Here is a 23,365-nt window from a genome sequence, read left to right on the forward strand (position 1 = left end):
AAGTACCGATATGGCTTTAAAAAGCCGAAGACAATGGAAAGTTTGGCAAAATTAACATAAATAATTTCCCATGACAGAAATGAATTTTTTAAATGGAAAAGAAGTAAGCCCAGCTATCCAACATTAACTGTCGAAGAATGCACAAGGACGCTGCCATGTTGCATGTTGCTTGCTTCGTCTAGACTACTAGCGCTAATAACCGGTTGTACATTCCCGGCGTTCGAACGTGTTCGAGCGCCCGACCCACGAACAACAAATCGAGCTGTTCGTGAACAAACGAGAACAAGCCGCCCGACCTCGGTCATTAATTAGATATAGACTGTGCGCCAGCTCGCACTTTGTGCGAGGGCGCTCTTCAACAAAAATAAAACAACTATCGATCACTGACGTCTTGGGCCAAGACTAGGGCCGGGGCCACAATTTTTCGTATGGGGAAATGATGTTATTCCTAGTCTTGAGAGGAGACTAGTCTTCGTGCCTCGTGGAAGCTTCCCCTGTTGAAATATCGGACTTTTCCCTTCCTCCAGAGCCACAATTATATTTAAATAGCCTTTATTGATGTCGTGTGTCCCGAGTGTGCTGTGTAAAAACCAATTCGCGGGCAGGAACTTGTTAAATGTGTGTTGAGATAAGTGGTCACAGCCGCCATTCAGGACGGCACTACGCTAGCTGAAGCCCCTTTGTTTGAAAACAGTGTATCCTACAATCAAAGTTCGGGGCCAATTGCATGCTAGCCGACATCACTGGTCGGGTTTCTCAAACGAAAATCAAGTGCTTTTGTTTGGCCTCTTAATTTCTTTTTAATTATTCTTATTGCCAATTCCATTTACACCAAAAGAAACTCAATTCGCAATAAAGTGCATTTGTGGACTCAACATGTAACACAAGCTTTTTCGGCTGTCATATTTGGATCTTTTTCAAATTTTGTTATTACCAAGTTCACAAGCTCCCTGCAGATGACATATAACTTATCCCGACTCTGATGAATAATTATACAATGCATACCTGTCATCTGATTGGTGGATCGTTGGTCACGTGTCATTGAATTATTCGTTCTATTCAACTTGACTGCTTCCTGCCCCGTTTCCATATCTCATTCCCAGTAAGAAAGAGGAAAATCATGAAGGGACGGAAACAAAACTAACATTGCACGGTACTACCTACATATACAGACCACGTTTTTATGTGTAATGTGCTAAAGCCTATACTAATATTGCGGGCACAAATTTTGACAAAATGACGGACGTTAATGCGGGGGGCGGGAACTAGGCCTATTGGTGTAGGTATTGTGTGAAACAAATAACTGTTGGTCAAAGAGTAACTGTTGGCTTGTGTTTAGTTGATGTTGGTCGAATGTAGGACTAACTGTTGGTTACGGATTATTAGGGCGGGAAGTAGACCAATTTGTTCTATATCTGGTTAATTCATATCATTTACCATATCATGCCAGGAGTTGCCAAAGATTTCCTTCTAAATATAAATTCATTTAAAGATACGAGTTAATTCAAAATGTATCCTTACCAAACGCAGTCATATTAAACACATATCACTTTATTTGTCCTTACGTGTGTTCAACCAGATTTGTTTTGACTGACCCATCCTTAAACTTCTACCAAATTAAAATTGGCATCCGTGAAGCATTGGTTAACTTCCCTTTGGCTTTAGACTCCTAGGTCGAGTTCGAGCAGCTTGTTCTTGACACGGTTTTCTTGTTCTCGCGCTCGAACGGAGGGAACACGACTCAAGAGCACTGTTCTCGGAACAGGATCACACACCACCTCGTCAGGGTTTTACAGGAACACACGGAAAAACTCGTGAGATTTTGATTTTTGAACAGCTGCAAAAAGTAGAGAGATGGCTTTAAAGCCAAAGACAAAGGGAAGTTTTGCAAAATTAACATTAATTATTTTCCGTAACACAGAAACGAATGTTTCCGTTTATATAGAAAAGAATTCAGCCCATTCAAACATCAACTCTCGAATAACGTAGCCTACATGGACGCCACCATGTTGCTTGTCACTAACTACCATCGAAAACCGATTGTTTGTTCCCGGCGTTCGAGCGGCCGACCCACGAACAACAAATCGAGCTGTTCGTGAACATACGGGAACAAGCCGCCCGAACTCGGCCCTAGGTTCTACGGGTATCCTCTGTCAAGCATTCAACAAACAGTTTCAATAACGTTTAATATGCTGTTATACAGTGTGACATAACATAGAGCCTTGGGAATCTTGGGCGGGGCTTATTTTTGGAGGGATACCAGGAGCTAGGTTTGACACAAAATATTTTTTCGCGGGATGGGGTATGGTGGCACCAGTTTCGAAATGAGATTCCGTTGGACATAAAAATAAGGACAACTGTGTAATAAAAACAACTGTCCAACAAGTATTTGGACATTGTCGCCTGACAATAGGTGTGTCCTTTAATTTGAACTTTCAATTAAATCGTGACTCAATACGTAAAAATCACCGCTCAGTCCCTCAACAGTTGAATTACTAACGGAAAACCCCAGCAGCCAATTTCACGAAACTTTACGCAGTGTGGCATAACTCCACTTACGCCACATTTTATTGCGTAAGTTGCGCAACAAATGAAGACCAATTTCACGAAACTTACGCAACCAAATAATTATGGCGTAACTTACGCAGTCATTTTAGTTGGCTTAATTTAGTTGCAACAAACGAAGCGAAAATGAACTATTTGACTTGCTTATGGGGTACGGTTAAGCCTCATGATTAAAACGCATCTACGCAGCTTTTCGTGAAATCGAACGTTAGCATATTGCGCAGCTATGGCATAAATTCGTGGCGCAAAGCTTACACACGGTTCAAATTACGCCAAATTTCGTGAAATCGGCTGCAGCAGGCCTTTAATCTGCATCGGGAATATTCCCTTTAGGCCTAATGGAGTCCGATCACCAGTGTTTGAGGGGAGTTGAGTCCACGGTGCACTGCGGCCAAAAATGCCCGGCTGACTTCGCTATTCTAGGTGGTGCTGGTGGAGCTGACCGCGCCTACTAAAGTGTGGTATGTCGTCACCCGCTCGGATGGCAGCGCCCTCAGCGGCAGCCTTTAACTCCAAGGGATCATGAACAATTTCGTCAGCGAAGTCAACGTCATCTTCCATGCCGTTGGCTGTCGGGGAAAAAGAAAGAAAACATTGTCACAGGAAATCATGTCAAGCACGATAAGTTTTTTTTTAGTGCACGTGTTGAATTTCCCAATTGAATAGGCCTATAAAATTACCCAAGGAGAATTTTGCAGCCTGTTCTAAGTGGCTTCACACAAAGATTTTGCATAATGGTAATTACAATGTATTGTCCAAAGGCCTTCTCAATCTGCAGGGTTTGAAGATAGACAGCAAACTAACAGCACCAGACATACTGCATTTTCTTTTAGTTTGACCAAAGATACCAAGTACTTCAGAAGAGGTACTACTTTTTTTCGGAACATTAGGGGTTCCATCACGAATGAGAACAATCTTGACAATTTTTGCGCCCCCCCCCCTCTTAAAACTTGGACACACCATTTCCCCTCTCGAAAATAAATAAATGCACGGGGAAAATTTTCAAATTCCTGAACGTAAACGTCCCGAAAAATGAGTTTATTTTAATAAGCAGGAATGGAATACAGGAAATACATCAGGCATACCGGCGTTGTTTTGCATGTAACCTGTACCATGCTTAAGGACATCTTCGTGCCTCAAGATCCCGGACAGATCTCTATCCTGGCTGTACCCCGGGATAGGCGCGTGAATCAGATTGATGTCGTTGTCGTTGTTGAGCCTGACGGTGTCGTGAGTGTTGTCGTCGTTCACTACATACTCAAAGACAGCGGGCTGTGGCGACTGGGTGGTGGAGATCTTGTCGTACATTCTGTGAATCAGCTCCGCTGATTCCCCGATCCTCCTCGCATCCGGATCGTTTTCGAAGAAATTCTCGTTCGTCTGCCGCTCTGAGCTCATCTCCGTCGGTCCAATTTCGGGACCATAGTCGCCATTTCTGCGGTATGACGGCGCATCTAAGATTTGCCGAGGTAACGTATCGGGGACCAGCCCGCCTTTGATATTGCTGGGCTGGAGCCCATCATGTTGTTCAGGAAATGGAAACGGATCTGCTCCTAATCCATCCGGATTTGGGAGTTGCGAATTTAGTCCGGGGTAAGTTCCATCGTCAAGGCTCCGTCGAATTCGTTTGCTCCGGTGGTGTGTGGCGTACAAATTTTCCAATCTTTTTGTTTCACCCTGACCGTAGACCTGGCAGAAAATGAATACTCCGTCACCAAAAGTGAAACAAAGTTTTTTTCTCTCTCATGAATGGGAGTGTCAGAATATTCTATATACAGCTTGAGACTCTCTATATTTTTTATTGCTATGCATACTTGCATAATTTTGATCATACATTCAATTCAATTCAATTCAAAAGCAACATTTATTTCCATACTTCCATTAAAATACGAATCGGGAATACACGTAAAATAAATACGAGCCATGAATACAATGTAATATAAAATAAGAGAAAATAGAGAAAACTTGTAAAGATAGAAAGTATTTGGTCAGTAATGTGGCAAACTCGCTCATTACAAGAACTTTTTTGACAAAACATGACATTCCTCTCGCATGGTGTAAAATCTTCCCCCGGACTTACGAAATGACAGCGACCCGTGGGCTCCTCTGCCCATGGTTCCCAGTAGCACCGTTGTCCCACCAGACAGTCGCCATCTATCAAGCAGGGGACTTTGCTCTTGAAGGAAAGACAATGAAACATAATTGGTACCAGTATCATGCCCAGGGGCATGTTGCGTGAAAGAGATGAATTGGGTTCAGCTCGAATTATTGCAATTTCTTCATAGTTCAAATTACGCTATTGGCATTGACATTGGCATTATCGAAAACAAAATTCCATCCTTGGACTAAAAATAAATTACGCACAAGTATTTGGCATAAACCGAGTGTCTTACACTTCTCTTGACTAGTAGCGGAGCACAGCTTGAGAGGTGAATCAGAGAGGACAGAATTATAGCAAACGTGATAGTAGCTAGATTCATGACATCTGAAAATGAAAACAGATACGCAGGCTCGCAGGGTTACATTCAGTTTTACTGTTGTGGATAAAAAAGTACTGTAAATGCCTCGTACGTACTAGATTAGGCCTACAGATCTTGAACTAAGCTCTGTACCAAATCACGTTCAGCTTCAACAATTAGGCCCCCTGCTAGATTACGACAAAGCTTTCACAAAATATAATGATTAGGCATAGGCCTACTTAAGGGCTTTTCAACGTGCCAAGGAGTGCTTAGAGTTTTCCTGAAGCCGCTTTGCTTGTCCTCACTGGTGCTCCGTCATTTTCTGAAATCATTTCATGCGTGGTCCCTGTCGGCTATGTGACTTGTCTCTAACCTAAACAGTTTCTTTGGAAAAAGAGCACCCGACCTAAGTCTTAATTTGAAACGAAAAGGAGAAGGCCAGGGAATTAGTGCCCAATACAGTTTTCCAGTCTATAGGGTCTATCGTCTACGCCATAGCCTAGTACTGATCACATCTAAGTTAAAAATGTTAACAAAGAAATACATTAAAACACAAAACCGGACAAAAAATAGCCTAGCCATGCATTGGGATAACATTACACTCACCTGTGTTTCGATATATCCTGTTTATCTACACACCTTTTGCTGAAAGGCTTATTTCAGTCTCATTAGCACTTTACTTTATCGCGAAAGACTTACACTGTAGTCGGCCTTATAAGATTTTTTTTCAAAAGCAAACGTCACGTAGATGTCTGTACGAACGCGCAACGCGAACGCGCATTTGCGCGACGCGTATTAAACGCACGATGCTTTGCTTGTGCGAGCGTTCTCAATGTATTCTGATTTTTTGTGAAGATCATTAATTCTGACCATTGCTCTCCATCAATGATTCTGACAGTATAAAATGTTGCTTAACAGCCTTCTTGGGATAAAAGCATTCTTTACACACTAGGCTTAACTATTTACTCGATATTAAGTAGGCTTGATTATTGCATTTAAAAAATCGTATTAGAAGTGGAGAATTGATGACTGCTAGAATTAATCCGCAACAGTTCCCTATCTTCCAATCAGTATGATTTTACATACGGTACATATTAAGGGGTAGGGTTCCAAACCCCATAGGGTGTATGTAAAATCATATTGACATTTTTAATACGTGTGATGAGTGAACCATGTCTCCAAAAAACCCCAGAAAGACTACTTATGACTCACTATAAAACCCGGTGGGACTAGGCCCTAAAAGAGACACAAAGTCTTGATGTTTGAGAAACTCTTTCTTTTTCTTGACTGAGTTGTTACCGAAGCTTCAACTGTTTTTAATTACCTTGCATTTTAGCAGAGTTTGAGAATAAGTACAAGCAATTTCCCCTTCCGCACTCAATTATTTCTACAATCACCTTATACAAATTTGTTTGATATATTATGCCTTCCGACATTATATATAAATTGTTGCTAAATACACTGAAAATAAATAGAATATATACAATAGCAAAGGCGAAAACAACTATGTACATTACGGCTGGCAATAGATTTTAAAGGGACGTCATTTTTATGAAATGTGACCTGTTTGTCCACAAATTTACTTCAACCCCGGCGTATCTTTTACTGAGATATTAGGAGAAATAAAGTAAATAGCTTTTAAAACCAAAGGCCACTGGCGTAACTACTGAGACGGTGGCATGCTTCCCTCCACCAGACAAAATCCATTTGAAATTTTGAAATGAACAAAAAGCTGCAGGAGAGATACTTTCAGCGATTCCAGAGAAAACAAAAATTATGTTGACCCCAGGTCCACCCCGCAGTGTTCACTCCAGTTAGACGATTGTGCCTAAGCACGGACGTCATATAGAAACAATCTAGACTCGCAATGACTTTGTACACGAGGAAGCCACCGGCGGCCATTTTACTGTATAGTGCCAAATATAAAGGCGATGCCATTGTAATTAAAGATGCGGCAACGCATTTTATTAACCATGGAGAACAAGCTTATTATGTATTACCTTTGTATTTGGCATGGTAACATGGCTGCCGGTGGCTTCAGTGTTAATTGGGGATTACTGCTGGATACTGGTCTCTGTCTTCCCACGCCTTTAAGGCACTTTAGCAGATCGCGTGCTTTATAATAAGCCGAACACACATTGAAAAGTATTATCGGACTGTTCAGTGTGTTTTTTTTTTATCTGTTCGCCCTCATGGATTTGTGTTTTTGATTAAGATTTACTTATTCAGGCCATTTGGTTTTTAGGATTTATTATGGGCCAAAACCTTTTAAGGCACATATCACTCCCTATAAATATGAGGATTTGGTCCCAGTTTGCCAGTAGACAAAGTGTCAGAATCACCATAAACATACATGTATATGGACATGGAAATCGGCAACTGACGTCTCTGAAAAAAAGGACAGTAATATCTGGCCAACATCACTTAAAATCTGGGTTTAACTTAGCAAGTCACATGGAAACACTTCGTTGTCTGGTCAGCATCGCAAAGCGTCCCTTCTTTTTCGATCGGTCGCGGAAGCCTTTGAACACGCTCGACTTGGTCGTGAGAGATCGGAACTCGCCAGACAGCGCTGAGAAGAGTCGGACCACGTCCTCGTAGCTCTCCCGCACTGAGACCTCGAAGAACGGCATGCCGAGGAGCTGGGCCAGCTCCAGGCCCTCGTTGTAGGTGACGACACGGGAATGCACCAAATCAATTTTGTTGCCCACCAAGATGGCTGGCAGTGTCTTCGACCTCCGTACCTGGTCAATAGCAGCCTTGATGTGGGGTACGACGCGGAGACTTTTGGCATCGGTGACTTCATACACGATGATGAAGGCATCAGCCCATTTCACAGTGCGCTCAAATGAGGTCGTGACCTCAAAACACTCCTGAATGGGAAATGGATTAAAAACGCAGTATTATTCCGACCATAGAGTTGAATTACAAAATAAAACAACAAATCTTCAAATCATATAAGCCTGTAATCTACAAAACTATACCTGTGCAATATAGCAATGACCACGACTGCCATGAATGAACTTAGATATTGATAGACATGACGTCAGACATACCTGAATATCTAGTCTAGTATCCAATATTTCCAGGTTAACCAACGTCCCGTCTATGTCAACATCCTGCTGATACGTGTTCTCTGCAGCATTAACCAAAAACCACGGGCTTGCGTAACTAGTTAAGTAATCAGTTTACATGAAAATTTACATGCATGTATCCGGGACATCCCCTTGTATACCACCACCCCTGCGTTTTTTCGCGTACGCGTAACGAACGAAATTATAGTTGGCAGTATCTCTGAGCGGAGGGGACAGCCCATGTAAGTTTCATAATTTCTTCACTTGGAAGGGGAATCCCCGTCTGTGTAATGATAAAAATTTGACAGTTCTGAACATGTCTCCAAATGAGTGAGCAAATTCCCAGCTTCTGATTAAATAAAAACCACACACATATCTTTGTAATTTTACAGTCAGTTTTGGGAAATAAATCCTTAGCTCTTTTCCTGGTATGAGAGGATGTCCCGTTCCATGCATGTTGACTTACAAAATATTGGCAATTGGCGAAATTACACAATCATTCCGTATAGTTCATACCTTTATTTCTTTCGTAGTCTCCAATAAATCGTCTCGTCAGAAACCGCACAGTAAGAGCTGAAGCAGAAATATATATAAAACCAGCTGCTTTGATGGTAATCGCATTCAAAGCTAAATTTCTGCATCTTGTATAAAATTAATTACTGCGTTTTTCACTTGTCTTCTTTAAGAACTATACGTTATCGATACACACAGAATTTTCAACGGTTACCGTTGCTTGAAATCTAGGCTACGGAACACCTGATTCATTGGATTTACTGTCGATATGCATGGCTACACAGAAGTAAAACCACTGTCATCAATATATTACCATTCCACAAACAATGAAAAAAGACGTTTTAAATGATGGGAGTGCTCGAGACTGCGCGCATATTGAGTGAAAGTATCGGAAATCATACAAAATATGTGGGTAAATTGCTCAGTTCAGTGCGAATTGTACAAAATGTACCCTCACATTTTTAACATAAAGATCAGGAACCCTGAGTGGATCCAAGTGACACGTGACTTCAGTGAAAACAACTGAAACAGAGTGACTCTAAGGTTGACATTTGACTCAGTCTCGGTGGAATTTGAAGATGTGAAAGGTAGATTGTGTTATACTAAAAATGTGTCCGGATGGAATTATCTATATCGATTTCTTTGCTGTCTTCCTGCACCGAGGAAATATTTTCCCATTTTGGGGATATGCTTAAGTAATCAGAGAGCGACACACCTTTTTTTTCAGAAATCGTCCCCCGCAGTGTCCTGTCCTGCATATGACGAGTTTGGCAGATCAAGTTCAGACCAATTTGGCAGCGGCCGTTAATTCATAACTCCAGTGTTCGTATTTACCAGTTTTCCCACAGCCAGATCGCCCGAAGACCGCCACTTTTAACCTGTCCAGCTTCTTCTTACTTCCGCTTGACATATTAACGAAACCACGCAGAGACTTCTTCACAACATTCAACGGAAACATGGATGCCGAGTTGAACTTTACAACGGGGAGGGTATGTTTTATTGCGATCATAAAAAAAAAGCGGATAGGCCTATCTAGAGAGCACGACTGTGTCAGACAATTGGCAGCTCGAGCAAAGACCAACTGCCCATGCGGGACCCAATTGTTTGGTTCTTTAAGGGAGTCTGGTGGTAAATAAACACCCAGGTGTTTGCTCAGAACTTAAAAGCGGTCCAGTTACCAACCCTGGTGGACCTACTTTTTTTCTAATCGCACGGACTTGCGATAATGGTATTGACTGTGAAATCATCGGGCAAAGACCTCGATAATCGTTGGCAAATAGGGACCAGCTGCATTCTAAAGTAGTTAATACACGGTAATGTGGGGATTTATGTACTCATGCGGAATCCGCATTAAAACTCAACCCTAAATTAGCTCCGGTTACTCCTTCAGTAAATTGGGAATGTTTGCGTGATTTTTAAGACCCCTCCTCGCATTGTTTAGAGACAATAATGCAGTTACGCTTGCTTCTGCACCCAAAACAGTGCAGATAGGTGTTCTCAGCCAATTTCAAATATGATTTTTCCTTCTCTTTCTTCCCCTTGAGGAAGAACAATTCAGATCCCTCTACGTGCGGACCTAGGTCTCCGCTAAAGTTAAATTTAATCGATTCCACGATATGTTCGATTCTGTAATGAAATGCATCATGTTTCGCCACTGAGTATCTATTCCTTCAGATTCTTGACTTGCACGAAACAGGAATAGGCCTGGGTCATCCATCGTTCCGCTCTGCTACCGTCAAACGTCCTTTTTACGCTACAATGTGGAGATACAGCACACCTAACAATGACGCAGTCCGACCGTGAAACAGAGTTAGAGTAGAAATACCGGAACACTATAAGAATGCATTTTTAAAATTGAACGTATTGTTGAATCTAACATTATTTCAAATAGAGATTTCCGATGCAATTCCCAACACCGATTGAAATCTTGCGGACCTAACACGTTTTCGGGATTCGAATGAAATTGTACGGATCTAACATGTTTTACAGATTTGAATTATGAAATGTTGCAAACCTAATGTGTTTTAAAGATTATACAATGCACATTTCCTGACATAAAACAGCCCCAGGTTTGAATTCGGCACCTTCATTTCATACGAAAATATCATCTCATCCGAATTCAGAAAGCATTTGATCTTTTTGATGGCAACTTGAAGTGTCAAAACTTTTCATGACTTGGTTGTGCACGGCAAGGGCAGGCGCAGTCAAAACTCTAGACTGGTTCCCGCAGCCTTAAGCTATTGATAAATACATGTACTCTAAATTCCGCACAGTCTGGTTCCCGGACCTAACCATTTCTGACGACTCTTACTTTTTATATTTTGGCCGTTTTTCTCGACGTAGACCCCGAAATCAACCTCCAAGTGTAGGCCTGAAGCGTTCAAATCAGATTGAAGTAGCCTACTGTGGTGTTTTGTTCTTCCGAAACTTAACTGGTGTTTCTGTTACACGAAAGGACTAACTACCGAGCGAACAACTTCAATGTCACGTGGGCAACACAGATGAATCATGAAAGCACTCTGTACTGAAGTGACCAATTACTTCACAAATGATTGGTAGGTCTTAGACAGTGTAGACTGATGTGTATGTTTCATCTTGAGTGTCTTGACAGTTCTCGTTTTCCCTTTCTCTTTAATTTACACATATATAAGTGGTCGAAAAACAACATTCCGGCATGTAGGCCAACAATTTGTGCACTCTAAACATTGCCCTCGCACACTGCTTCATTTCGATACTTTATGTCTAATTAATGCTTGGGAGTAACACCGAGGCTCTTGAACGCTATTTCTAAAAGATTTTTTAAAATGTCTTCAAATAGCATAGGCCCCTGAGTGCCTGGACAATTATATGTCTCATGACCGTAAAGATCGTTAAAATACATGTATCTACCATTTGGGTCCCCACTCACACGCAAGGAAAGATCCAGACCAATATTTTTTGGGGGGAAAGGACTTTTAAAAGGGGACTAAAGATCTGGGAAAAAATTCCATAATCCTTCATGGCCTTTCTGAGGGGTGAGGCCATTCTTCGTGCACGCTTTTCACACGCTTTTTTAGGAAATGAAACAAATACGTCTTTGATTAATTTGTTTTAATGGCTTTTTGGTGGGCACATATGGCCCCTCCCCCCCCATCAGCCTGTGCTCACTCAAGAAAGCTTAATAGCCTGAAACACGGCAGATGATGGTAGACCTAAAATCTTGCCAGTAACCTAAATCAAACTATTACAGTAACCTATCAAACTACTTCATTCAGCAATACCGGTAATCAATATCGTTCGATAGTAATAGTAGTAAATAAGTGATTGACCTTGTGTATACACGTCTCATACAGGTATGAATTTTCGACTGGATAATAAACAAAACAACCATGAAATCGCTCTTTTATATCACAATAAGGAAATGCCAACGCTTCAACAAAGTTAAACAAAGCTAACTAGCCCACTGTGCTAAATGCTTACATTATTACTGAATAAAAGTCCCAATTTCCTCTATTTAAATAGCCTATTAATTTGAAATGATTGTCAAGTCCGTTTCTTTGCAACAAAAGAATTAGATAAGTATTTATACCGTTGACCAAACATTTGTCAAATTGGCCCAGTAAATCATTTCTGTACAGATTGTAAATTGTAAAAAGCTTTTAAATAACAATTATCTTGCAAAGCTGAGGCCCAGAAATGTGTCGGTGGAATGAACATGAGCAGGGCAAACAAATTCCTATATTGACTCCAGCCAATGTCAGTAAATCACCAAACACAATAGCATGGTGAAGGTTTATGTACTCACGGAAGATTCCTGTAGCACAAGACAAATATTCAAGCAGGTAGACAGCCCAAACAAACACTTCAATTTTCTTTTTTCCCTCTTATTATTTGAAGCTTTTTAGTCTCCGTTAAGCTTTGCGACCCAGCCTATGTTATTGTTTACACTCATCACAGCCAAGTCAAAAGCTTGCTGTAATCGGCCAAAGTCACGCCCTTTTCCAAAGTCGAGCAACTGTGGAAGAAAAAGACGAAGTTGTTAAAATTCATCAGAAGAAAAGGACAGACAGGAATAAGGGTGGAAGTACAGATAAAAATATTTTTAAAAATTACGGTCTTGTGTATGTGTTTGTCGGAGAATCATCATCGGAGAATTTTATATCAGTTAATGAGTCTGTTTCAGCCAGCCTTTTGGAATCAAGAAAGAGCTGGAAAGAATTACCTCTTGAAGTTCATCGGCAGTGTTGAAAAATGCTGTGACCGAAAGGAGAAGATCGGAGGCAGAATGGGCATCGGTGGATTTGCTGTGAATACAAACAAGGTCATAATTATTGACGTGTGAAAGTTCCATTGTAAAAGTGTCAGGATGAATCAAAATGATCAAACCGATCGCTCGATTCGATAGGTAATCCAGCTGGCATTAGGGACCCTCATCCAACGGCAGTGAAACACTTTTCAAAGGATTGGGGCCAGCAATTGTAAGACCATCAGGTATCAACCATTAATAGGCCTATCCACCAAGCCCCATCCCATTGTAGGGCCTGTAAAAAGTTGAGGGACCATGCCTCCAATAGAAAAAGCTGGGGAGGGGGGCAACTGGCCCTGGCCCCCGCCGCCAGTGCCGTCAACACGCGACGTTTTTACCCAACCGGGTTTGTGTTTCCCTTCATCTCAAAGCTGAAATCGTGGATCTCGGTTAATATGTTTATGATTTCCTGGAAAAGTTTCCAGCACTTATCATAAGCCTACCTCAATAGCGACCCCCAGTTCTTTTTGATGTAGTCCCAGGCCATGTCTCCACCAATGGGGTTATCAGCCAACGCTGTGATGACCTTAAATACATTCACGTCATCCGACGAACCGTCCAGGCTGCTAATGTAGCTAAAACGAATCGAACACTGGCCTGCGTTATTCCTATGGTACTTTTATGTTTCTACCAAACTCGCTAACCCCAAAGAACGAGGCTTTTTCGGAGCAGCTCACAGCGAGGCATTCCCCCGACCCCCAACCGACTGTTCTTTTGAACCTTAGCGTACGTGTAAAATACTCGTTATATGTGCATCTATGATGTTCGATGCAACGATATGAAGTTTTGGTCTTTTTTTTCTTTTTTTTGTAATTCATGCGTAGTGCCAGTCCGCGTGCATTGAGAACGTCAATGGGCAACTGCAAGAGGAATTTTCGGCTGATCTGCCTGGGACAATTGGGCATTCGACAGTTTCATCACGGACGACAGCAATTTGATAAAAAAGGGGATTCGTATCGAAAAGTTGTGGGAAAAGTGATTTCGCGAGACAAGCCTTGATTCTACAGCTTCTATATATATATATATGTATATATAATGTGATATCACAAACATCTGATGGTTCCTACTGTGTGAGAGCAGTTGCGTTGGCAGAGCAAGTGAGCGCAGTGCCCCATCGAGTCCTCTCTCGTTCCATGGTGGCTCCACGCATCTGCCTCATTCCAAACTCCCACTCAACTTGACCGCCATACCGTATACCGTTGCAGAACACTAAATGTCGGAACACGGGCTTTACACTGTTGAATAAAACAATACGCACAATGGTTACAAGCATTTGCAAGCCCCAAAGGACAGGCTCGTTGTGATGAAAATTACAGCCAGTTTCCATTGTGACTTTTTTTTTCGGCACGGCGCTAAGATGGCTTTAACCTTAAAAAGGATCAATTAAATTCATTTTACAATTTAATCGCTAGTTTTTGGTACATGTGTAGGCCTTGTGGTCATATAATGCCTCCACATGAACGTTCAATACTAACCTGTTTTTAAACGGGTTCTCCATTATCTCTTTGAAGAGTGCAGTAGCTTTGCTAACGCAATCATCGTTGCCATAGAAACAAGCCAATGACGTAATATCTAAGCGATGCTTTCGTGCAAGCCAGCTAATTAAGTGAAAATGGAGATCATGTTCAGTCGAACTTAATGTTAAAACAGCGGTTTGCAAGTGACTCGCTAACAAATGGTAATGTTAATGTTACTGATCGTTGACAGAAAACAGTCAAAACAGAAAACTGAAAACAGTTAAATCATAAATGTTAATTTACAGAGGAGATCCTTAACAAAGGAAGGACGTGATTATCAAACAAAACAATTATTATTACCGAGTGCATAATTCGATTTATCGGTGTTGCTTTACATTTGAAAAGGGACAGGTTACCTTGATGAGAGTGGGTCGATAGTTGTAGCCGCATGCCATCCTTCTTCACTGTACAGAAAATTAATGTCATCCAAAATGCGTCGCTGGAGAGAAAAAGGTAACAGACATGGTTATTCCAACTTGTTAACATTTTTACTACATTTTTGTGTCAAGATGTTCGTCTGAACCTTAAAAAAATGTAGGGTGACTTTTTCATATGGGTACTTTATCAGATACGCGTTAACAACCAAAGTTTTTGTGAGATGACACTGTCGATAAGTATGCATACATGAGACAAGGAAAAAAATGTTTATGCGTTTCTTTAGTAGACGCCTAATATGAACAGTCCACTATCTGTCATATTACAATGCAGGCTTGTATCGAAGTTATTTTTAACGGTAAATTGTTGCGCAAAGGAAAGAAGTGTTCTCCCTTAACCTCAATGACCTCACACGCTTTACCTCAATAGCCTTTTGTGACTTCTGCCCTCTCAGTAGGCTTAGATGGAGCAAGTCTCCTTCCAAGGCCGCCTCCCTAGTTCCGAGAGAGGTATTTCGTAAAGCGTCAATCAGAGAATAAGCTATATCAGTCGGAACAATGCCAGCAATTTCCAGTTTTCTAACCTGCCGTATCAAGCCCAGCTGGTTCTGAAATGTGAAAACCTAAAAAAAAAAAATCTTTTTTTAATAATTTGCTTTAAACAGATACATCCACTTTCACCTCAAAACAGTTTCCCAATATCCGTTTTCGTCATACTTGGTACAACACGTAAACTGTATTTTGCTGGATGCAATCTTAACAATTTTGCATTTTACCACGACTGGTGTTAATAACAGCCGACCGCATACCAAAAAGGGCACCGATTTAACGAAAAAAACCCATTTCCTCAATAATATGTACGTTGCCTATCCAAAATCTTTAAATTCACAAATATTGTTCCAATATCAGGAAGAGGGACTACGCAGTCACGGGATGCACGAAGTTGCTCGACACCACGAGGACAAGATCACAATCTAAACCAGCGTTAGTATTAAAACGATCGACGCACTCGACACGACACGCTGCAGGAATCCCAAGTGTTTCCCTTACATTCGGATCCCTCTCTGCCTGTTCTACAATCCGTAGCCAATTCTCCTCATCATAATCGACGAAATAGTATCCAGTCTGCAAGAAGTTGGCCAGGTACCAGTCATCAGCAGATGCTCCTTCAAGATGCACGATTGCTTTGAAAACAAAACAGAAATTTTTAGCTACTCCCACTTGCAAGCAGATGCGGGTGTAGACTGGATCCATTACTTCGCGATGAATGATGTTTATTGCATATCCCTACAAAGCAAACTCCGGAAATGCAGTCCAGATATTCTGTACTGAGAATGTTTACGGTTTTTCCTTACATAGGCCGCCTAAACACATTTAATTGGAGGATATTAATAACAAAAGCTTACAAAGGGCGGATCTAGAACGAAACTTGGGGGTCAACATTGTTTTCGTGGCCAAAACCTTTTGAAATTTATTTCTTTTTTCATGCTTTTGGAAAGAAAAGGGAACAGATAAAATGTATCACTTTTCTCTTAATATATAAAAAAATCCAATTTACGGCCGTGTATTAACAGTGGAAACGAATAAAACGTAGAATAGCCCGACCATATTGTCCGTAAGTCAATCCTTTCTGTATCTCTCCAAACACAAACCCAACCCAGGAATTCACACAAAATTAATTAGTGTGCGAGCCAAACTACTAGCAAGATATTGAACGCTCTTACTTTCTTCATTGTCCGGCTCCATAAGGACTGTCGTTGGACTGCTTGAATTCGATTTGTGGACCCAGGTAAGTGGTATGTAATAACGCTCGCTGTTGAAGAATACACACACAAAAATCCACCAAAACCTTTTAACATGAACACAAAACCAGTCGAGAAAAGAACGAAAACAACAGATCTGAAAATCAGTGCTGTCGTCCTCTAACCTTGGAGGTACTGGCTTCGAGACCGTTGCCAAACGTACCTGTTGCAGTCGGGTCACTTCAGCGCTGTCTGCTTGAATTATTTCAACATTTTACATGTCATGATTGAGCACTCATAAAATAACTTACTAAACGTATAAAAAGGTATAAAACATTTATTTGTCCAACAAAGGCAACAAACAACGACGGCCATAAGGATAAACAAAAGAGACAGCAACAGACAACAGATGACAACGGACACCGACAGCGACCACAAGAAAAAACCAAAACCAACACTGGCGTCAACAGGTGACTACGCTGAAGCACAGTAGTCTTGTGAATGAAATGAAAGTTAACCTCGTATCCCGTTATTAATCTGACGTGTTTCGGACGCTGAAACTAGACTGGAAGAGGAAGATTTCTATCCACCTGAAAGGACCCGGATGAGGTGGAAACCCAGTATACAATCTTCTCTGTGTTGCCAAGACTGTGTCACCGGTTCTGTTGAGCGTTACAAGAGGGGCCCCAGGCTGTAGAGTCCATGAATCCATGATCCTTTTCATGTTGTGTTTCCCGACGTCTTGATCAGCCTTATTAATGAATTCACAATTAAAGCGAAGTCACAAAAACCAAACCCAAGCAAATTACAGTTTGGATACTAGATACAATTCACTTCATAGGGAATAACACATCGGCCATTTCAGGGTGTTAACACAGACTAAAAAATACAGGACACACTTCAAAGAAAATCTTGTTGAAGTTCATTTCTACTGCAAAGGGGCACAGGGTTGACGAGGTGTGGGGTAACATACTTGAAAGCAGGTTGTGTTGCGTTTGCATACACTTTCACTTGAGGGGGCTTGGGAACAAGGCTCAAAGTACGGTATGCTTTTTGTCACTGTAAAATAATATCATCAGAACGGCCAAACTGAAACATTCTGTTCACTGCGTATGCAGCTTCATACAAATGTTTAACAGCTCTAGGCCAAAAGTCGCAAAAGGGGCTTTTAGGACTTAAACACCAAGATTGACAAAGAGCTCGCCAATCACTTGTTGGGTCTACCAGCCCGCCCTTCCACCTTGAATTGGGTGAGCCTGTGAGACATCAAGACAGTTTTTTAATAAAAAAAATACACGTTAAAAAAGAAACTTCGCAACAAAAATGTAACTATACATAAGAGAGTTCCTCCCACAGATGGTCGATATTGGCGTTCTTATAGGCGCGTTCTTTCAAGTAGTTTCGAATTCCTTTCTCAAAAACTCCATCTGCCAGGAAGTGCTTCATCATAAACACAATGGAGCCACCCTAGAAAGGACATAAAAGGGACAAGTACTAGCCAGTAACTATACAGGCAAACTGAATCATTCCGAACAGGACAGCGCCATTTGCCAAGACAAGCGAGGATTGAAATGGAGAACGCCTTGATATTTCAAAAATATAATATATAGATGTCCTAAAGAAAATACATAAAAAATGAATATTGCAACTTAAAATGAAACACAATAAAATGGAATTATAGGAAATACCAAAACAATATATAAAAACAAACAAGGCATAAGCAACAAAACCCCAAAAGTCACATAAAAAGACCTTTTACAAACGAGAGCCTTGAGTTGAAATCATTCTGAAATGTAACTTGAAGCAAGTTTCTGACTTACCTTAACGTAAGTAAAGAGAACAATCTGGTTATCAATGTCGTCAATGTCACTCGAGACTGGGTCTTTCAAGGGACGTATGATCATATAATTAGTATCAAAAGTGAAAGCTCTTTCCATTGTATCCAGATAGAATTTCTGATACTGCAACAAAATTTGAAAGATTTTATATTAAAACTGCATATCAAAACTGCACAAAATATCTTCTATACCAACCTCATAGTTACACTTAGGTCTTCACTCACAGCAGTTAACGAAATATTGAAACCTTTGGTAATTCCTTTTCTGAGAAAAGCCTGCCATTTACGCTTATGAAAATTGTAACAATACTATTCCAGACGACTAAGACAACACACCTCCTCTTGCCCCGAGTTGAGGAAGTCAATGCCGATGTGTTGGTAGTAGGTGGCGAAACCTTCGTTTAACCACAGATCATCCCACCATTCGGGGGTGACAAGGTTACCAAACCACTACAGAGGATAACAAAGTAAAAATGCCCTTCAAAATGGCTTTTAAAAAGGCGAGTGATGGCAATATAACTTGGTTACAATATGGATGGACTGGCATCGTGATTCTGACTGTCGTTTTGATTTCACCTGGATCAGACGCTAAATTTCGCAAGGGTAATTAAATGTCGTATTATGGCTAAAGTTGCAGTTTTCAAATTACGTAGTGATGGACCCACATAGCCACCTAAGGGGTTTATCCTAAACGTCAGAAATAATGTTGGCAATCATTTGTTTCCTACCTGATGGGAAATCTCGTGAGTAATAGTCAGGTCATCAGCGTGATCTATAAGCAGCTTCTCCTCATAAGTAATCAAACCCCAGTTCTCCATTGCTCCGCCCATGATTGTTATTCCGATGTGGTCTGTTCCGAAATTTAAATTAAACGAAACAAAAATGACAAATAGATTCCTGGAAACTCAGAGTGACTTTGTACGACAAATTCACGACTTTAAACAGCAAAAGATTTGTGAATGAGAAATATTTACAAATCTTTTGCAGTGTAAAGCAGGGGGACTTGCATTAGTCCCGTGTATTATGTGGGGTTGATGTAAGATGTAAGCTAGGGATGTTTCCCTTGACATACCTACGAGAAACTCTGATCACTAACACACACGCAAATTTAGGTCTAGGTGCACTTTCAGATGGTGTTTCTCGATGTTTTTGCCAACCAAATGAAGTAAAGAAACGTACCTAACTTGTCAAGTGGATATTTCATACCCAAGAAGGAGTTAAAGTATGTCTGAAGCCTCATTGCAAAGTCTAGCGCTGTGGAAATTTTTGAAATGTAGTCAGGTCGTATCCACACCCGGACCTGCAACGTGATACAAAATATGTGCAAAGGTGTGCTTTAGGATACATGTTTGATTCGCTTAATAAATGGAAATACGTAGTTGCTACAAGACTGGGCTGGTGGACTGTATGGCGGGACTAGACGGGCCTGGCCGGACCGGACTGGACCGGCACGGCCTGGCCAAATCGATTCTAGAGCCATTAACTGTTAGGTCGTCTGTGATCATAGATAGTTACTGTTGTGCCCGGGGACTGATTCAACACCTTCCATTCACGTCAACAATTACCAAAAAAATTAAACTTACAAAGCATTTCCTTTTATAATGCTTCAAAGCAGAATATCATAGTTTGTCTGATCAATTATTAAGTATATACACAGGATTATTAAATGTACATATCCATTCTCAAAGCATTCTGAATTGCTGGACTTAGAATGTCTTAAACTGGCTGCACATAGTCAGGGTAAAGATCTGAGTTTTTTTTTTTTGGGGGGGGAAGGGTCTCTTCTATCCCCTCCATTTTTAAAGCAAAACTTTAGTCTTTCTCACCAGACAGCCATCATCTGTTGTCCCGTTGATATTTTGAAAGTCATGTACAACCATGGCCAGGAGGTAAGTCGGCATGGCTGAGACACGCTTGAAATACGTCCTGTGCCAGTGGTCATCCAGCTCAATAGTCTTCGTCTCCAGTCCATTTGACAGGGCGGTCATATCGTAGCGATGTTCGATTTGTATATCAAACGACGCCTTGAAAGACGGTTCGTCAAAGCAAGGCAGGACACGGCGGGCGTGTGGTCCTTCCATTTGCGTAGTAGCTGTAAGTCTGAATTAAAACTTAAACAGGTATACCTTTTCGAAAGTTATACATCACAGGATCGGATGGAAAAAAAGTAATGTATTCTACTCCACCAGTGTAGTTGCTAGGCGCCAATTTGGCAACTGGTAGCACTGTTGTCCGCTAGATTGAGAAAACTGTCCTTTTTCTTTCATTTTTTTCTTAGTCATGCTGCAGACATGGTCAGCGGAATAAGAAATTAATGTTTTCTTTGGTTGGGAGTCAAAGTGAGAAATAACAACAGTTGCATACAATTAATTGACATTTAATTTAAAAAGAAATAAGGCAAAAGAGAGACAATAGGCCCTGATCTTTGGAATATAATACCAAACAATTAAAAATAGTCGCGTTGAGCTTTGGACACGTTGGTTCGAAATATTTCGACCTGTTTCATAAATGAGAGGAATTCCTTCCCGTCACCAGACTGTAGCGGTTACAGGAGGTAGAACATCCCCAAGTAGTCAGAATCGTTTGGTCTGGGAAGTAGACTTTGAGTTGAAGTCTTTCCTAAATGCATATCACAGATTTCACGCCAGTGTAATCGAGCTTACCTTTCCCTGTTGTCTGACGTGATGTATTTGCTTACATAAAATCCGCGGATTTCACTGTCTAACAATCCCGTGTACACTATTTGGATTTCATAATTTTTATGCAACTGCAGGCTCTCCTTTAGCTTCAAAACCAGGAACATATTTCCTCGGTCAAAGGTAAAATGGTCCAAAAGTTGGCGGGAGTCAGCGGTGTCCAAGCCAGTGACACTTGGTGTGCCGTGCACGGTCAGCGTGTGGGAATGCAGGATTATCTCCTCAGTTGGGACAACGCACTCAACCTTGATGTTCACCCATCCATCGAAGGTGTACGAGCGATTGAGCGTGGAATACGGTGCATCGTCCTCATAAAGAAAAGGTCGGACGTTCAACAGGTATCGCCGGGGTAAAACGGTGCCAGGTAGCCGGCCCACCATCAGGGGATCTTCGGTTGGTTTTGGTTCTGTGGTTTGCCTCTCATTTATCACAGTTGTTGTCTGATCCGTCGTCTGTGCATAGGGCGCTGTAGTGTAGAACGACGTGGTAGGTTTTGAGCCATCACCCGGTATCTTGGTACCTTCAAGTTGTGTGCGATCTGGGATGTAGTACACCATAAGGGCAACCGCTGTTGTGATAGTGCAGAATCCAAGAATAACAAACGCAATATGAGCTGGTCTACACACCACCACATTCCGCTTACCATTAGAACTCTTTGAGCTGACATCATCAAGTTCATTTTCTTTTACCTCGAATTCCAGTGTCGCCATTTTCTTTCTTATCACAGACAATTTCTATAAGGTAACATAAACATTCAAAACTAATTACAAATCTTAAAAATTAACTCGAAGATAACACTGTATTTGAATGCAATGTGGGATAGTTTGATTGAGACACCTTGGCCAAGTTGAACATGTTGAACACAAAATGTGTGTAAAATTAAAAGACTTTGGGAAAGTCATCATGTTGAAATTCATTGTGTGCTAACCAAAACGAGTTAGGATATCTGCTGAAATCTGCCCTTAATGAAATATGAAACTTGTTTCTGTCATCAAAAGACGATCCTTTCACAAAACCTATCCTTAATGGGAGTGTTTTTTTTAACTCACCGCATGCACCAATGTCGAGTGTCAATGTGATATGTTAAATGTGTAATTTGTGATTAGAAAATAGAAATAGGGGCCTAAATTTTGCAGTGCAGAGACATGGGTAACTAGCATTGTGATATGTTTCTCTTGTCTCAGGAATAGAAATTGCACGAACCATCACCAAAACCCACAGAAAAGGAGACCTTACCTAAGTTCTGATGTTCCCCTTCGTGACACGTCCAAGTATTTGTGATGGAACCAGTAGCGGAAGGAACGGACTTTGTAGCCCTTGAGGTGAGTGAGCAAAGAAATCAGTGATTGTTACTACAAAATTAGATCTTTTAAACATGATAAGAATTTATAAATTGTAAAATTATCTTTAGAGGTTGGCGGTACCGTTTCGCGTATTATAAACAAATCAGCGTTTAACCTATTACGCATGGTAGCGTCTGTGCGGAACCCACCCTAGTTTGTTTTTCATGTAGAGCTAGGTGACTTTGTTGGTCTGCCTGTGGATTTCTGGGGTTCACTTGTGGCAGACAGCGTTGGATGGAGAATTTTAAGAGGAAAACTGCATGGGCCGTCAGCAGAATGTCGTACTTAAGCTCGAACATAGAGGTACCAACGCAGCGAGGCAAAAAAGCCATATGTCTCAAGTTTATGAAGGCCCATTGGTGTCACTTGCCCTCTGTGGTGTGTGTTTCGCAAGGAGGTATTATGTCTTTCAGTAAGTTGCCGAAGCAAGATAATAACTTGCCGAAGCAAGATAATACCTTGCCGAAGCAAGATAAAAATTTCGGTTAAAAGTATCTTGGTCGTTGTCAAAACACACTGGTGACCACAAGGGTACTTGCTACGGTCAGGAAATCTCGCATGGTGAGCTGAAGATCTATTTTTTCACCATTTTTACTATACACCAAAGTGTTATTGTACCCATAAAACAGGATTAGATACAGTACAAACGGCGAAAAAATAGATCCTTAAGGCTCACCGTGCCCTGACGGCAAGTGCTGTAGTGGTCATCATACCTTTGACAATTATTTTCTTACTTCGGCAACTTATTATCTTACTTCGGCAAGTTATTTTCTTGCTTCGATAACTTATTGAAAGACATAATGCCTCCTTGCCAAGCACACATCACAAAGGGAAAGTGACACTAATTGGGCTGCATACAATTTGGTAATGAGGGAACAGTTTCTGAGAATAGGAACGATCGTGACATTGTTTGACGAGCATGTCAACGTATCAAGCACCTGACAGACGTCCTTGTGGGGA

The 23,365-nt window shown here is 41.2% G+C and overlaps 3 protein-coding genes across 4 annotated transcripts; all 3 read right to left on the reverse strand.

Moving 5' to 3' along the window:
- Positions 1-1,533: 1,533 nt before the first annotated feature.
- Positions 1,534-5,757, reverse strand: LOC110976039 (uncharacterized). Its single transcript, XM_022228983.2, has 5 exons — positions 5,631-5,757; positions 4,959-5,050; positions 4,646-4,741; positions 3,651-4,254; positions 1,534-3,134 (listed from the first exon to the last, which is right to left on the reverse strand). The coding sequence occupies exons 2-5, from the start codon at positions 5,043-5,045 to the stop codon at positions 2,980-2,982; spliced, it is 942 nt and encodes a 313-aa protein (XP_022084675.2). The 5' UTR covers positions 5,046-5,050; positions 5,631-5,757; the 3' UTR covers positions 1,534-2,979.
- Positions 5,758-6,285: 528 nt separating this feature from the next.
- On the reverse strand, positions 6,286-11,073 carry LOC110976031 (ras-like protein family member 11B). 2 transcript variants are annotated; one of them, XM_022228966.2, is made up of 4 exons: positions 9,446-11,073; positions 8,615-8,671; positions 8,081-8,160; positions 6,286-7,897 (listed from the first exon to the last, which is right to left on the reverse strand). In XM_022228966.2, exons 1-4 carry the CDS (start codon positions 9,618-9,620, stop codon positions 7,475-7,477), a joined length of 735 nt encoding a protein of 244 aa, XP_022084658.2. In that variant the 5' UTR covers positions 9,621-11,073; the 3' UTR covers positions 6,286-7,474. The 2 variants fall into 2 exon arrangements, with proteins under 2 accessions (XP_022084658.2, XP_022084659.2); XM_022228967.2 differs by having other exon boundaries at positions 9,327-9,588.
- Positions 11,074-11,684: 611 nt separating this feature from the next.
- Positions 11,685-22,389, reverse strand: LOC110975999 (aminopeptidase N-like). The gene is made up of 18 exons (XM_022228897.2): positions 22,299-22,389; positions 21,030-21,796; positions 20,193-20,466; positions 19,546-19,666; positions 19,095-19,216; positions 18,703-18,816; positions 18,350-18,490; positions 17,865-17,996; positions 17,120-17,280; positions 16,512-16,600; positions 15,838-15,971; positions 15,210-15,410; positions 14,770-14,852; positions 14,372-14,494; positions 13,964-14,131; positions 13,340-13,471; positions 12,813-12,894; positions 11,685-12,605 (listed from the first exon to the last, which is right to left on the reverse strand). The coding sequence occupies exons 2-18, from the start codon at positions 21,770-21,772 to the stop codon at positions 12,492-12,494; spliced, it is 2,934 nt and encodes a 977-aa protein (XP_022084589.2). The 5' UTR covers positions 21,773-21,796; positions 22,299-22,389; the 3' UTR covers positions 11,685-12,491.
- Positions 22,390-23,365: the final 976 nt, after the last annotated feature.

Source organism: Acanthaster planci, linkage group LG08 (genome assembly GCF_054643075.1).
Source record: "Acanthaster planci isolate LZ-2023a linkage group LG08, COTS_SCS, whole genome shotgun sequence".
NCBI classification, from domain to species: Eukaryota; Metazoa; Echinodermata; class Asteroidea; order Valvatida; family Acanthasteridae; genus Acanthaster; species Acanthaster planci.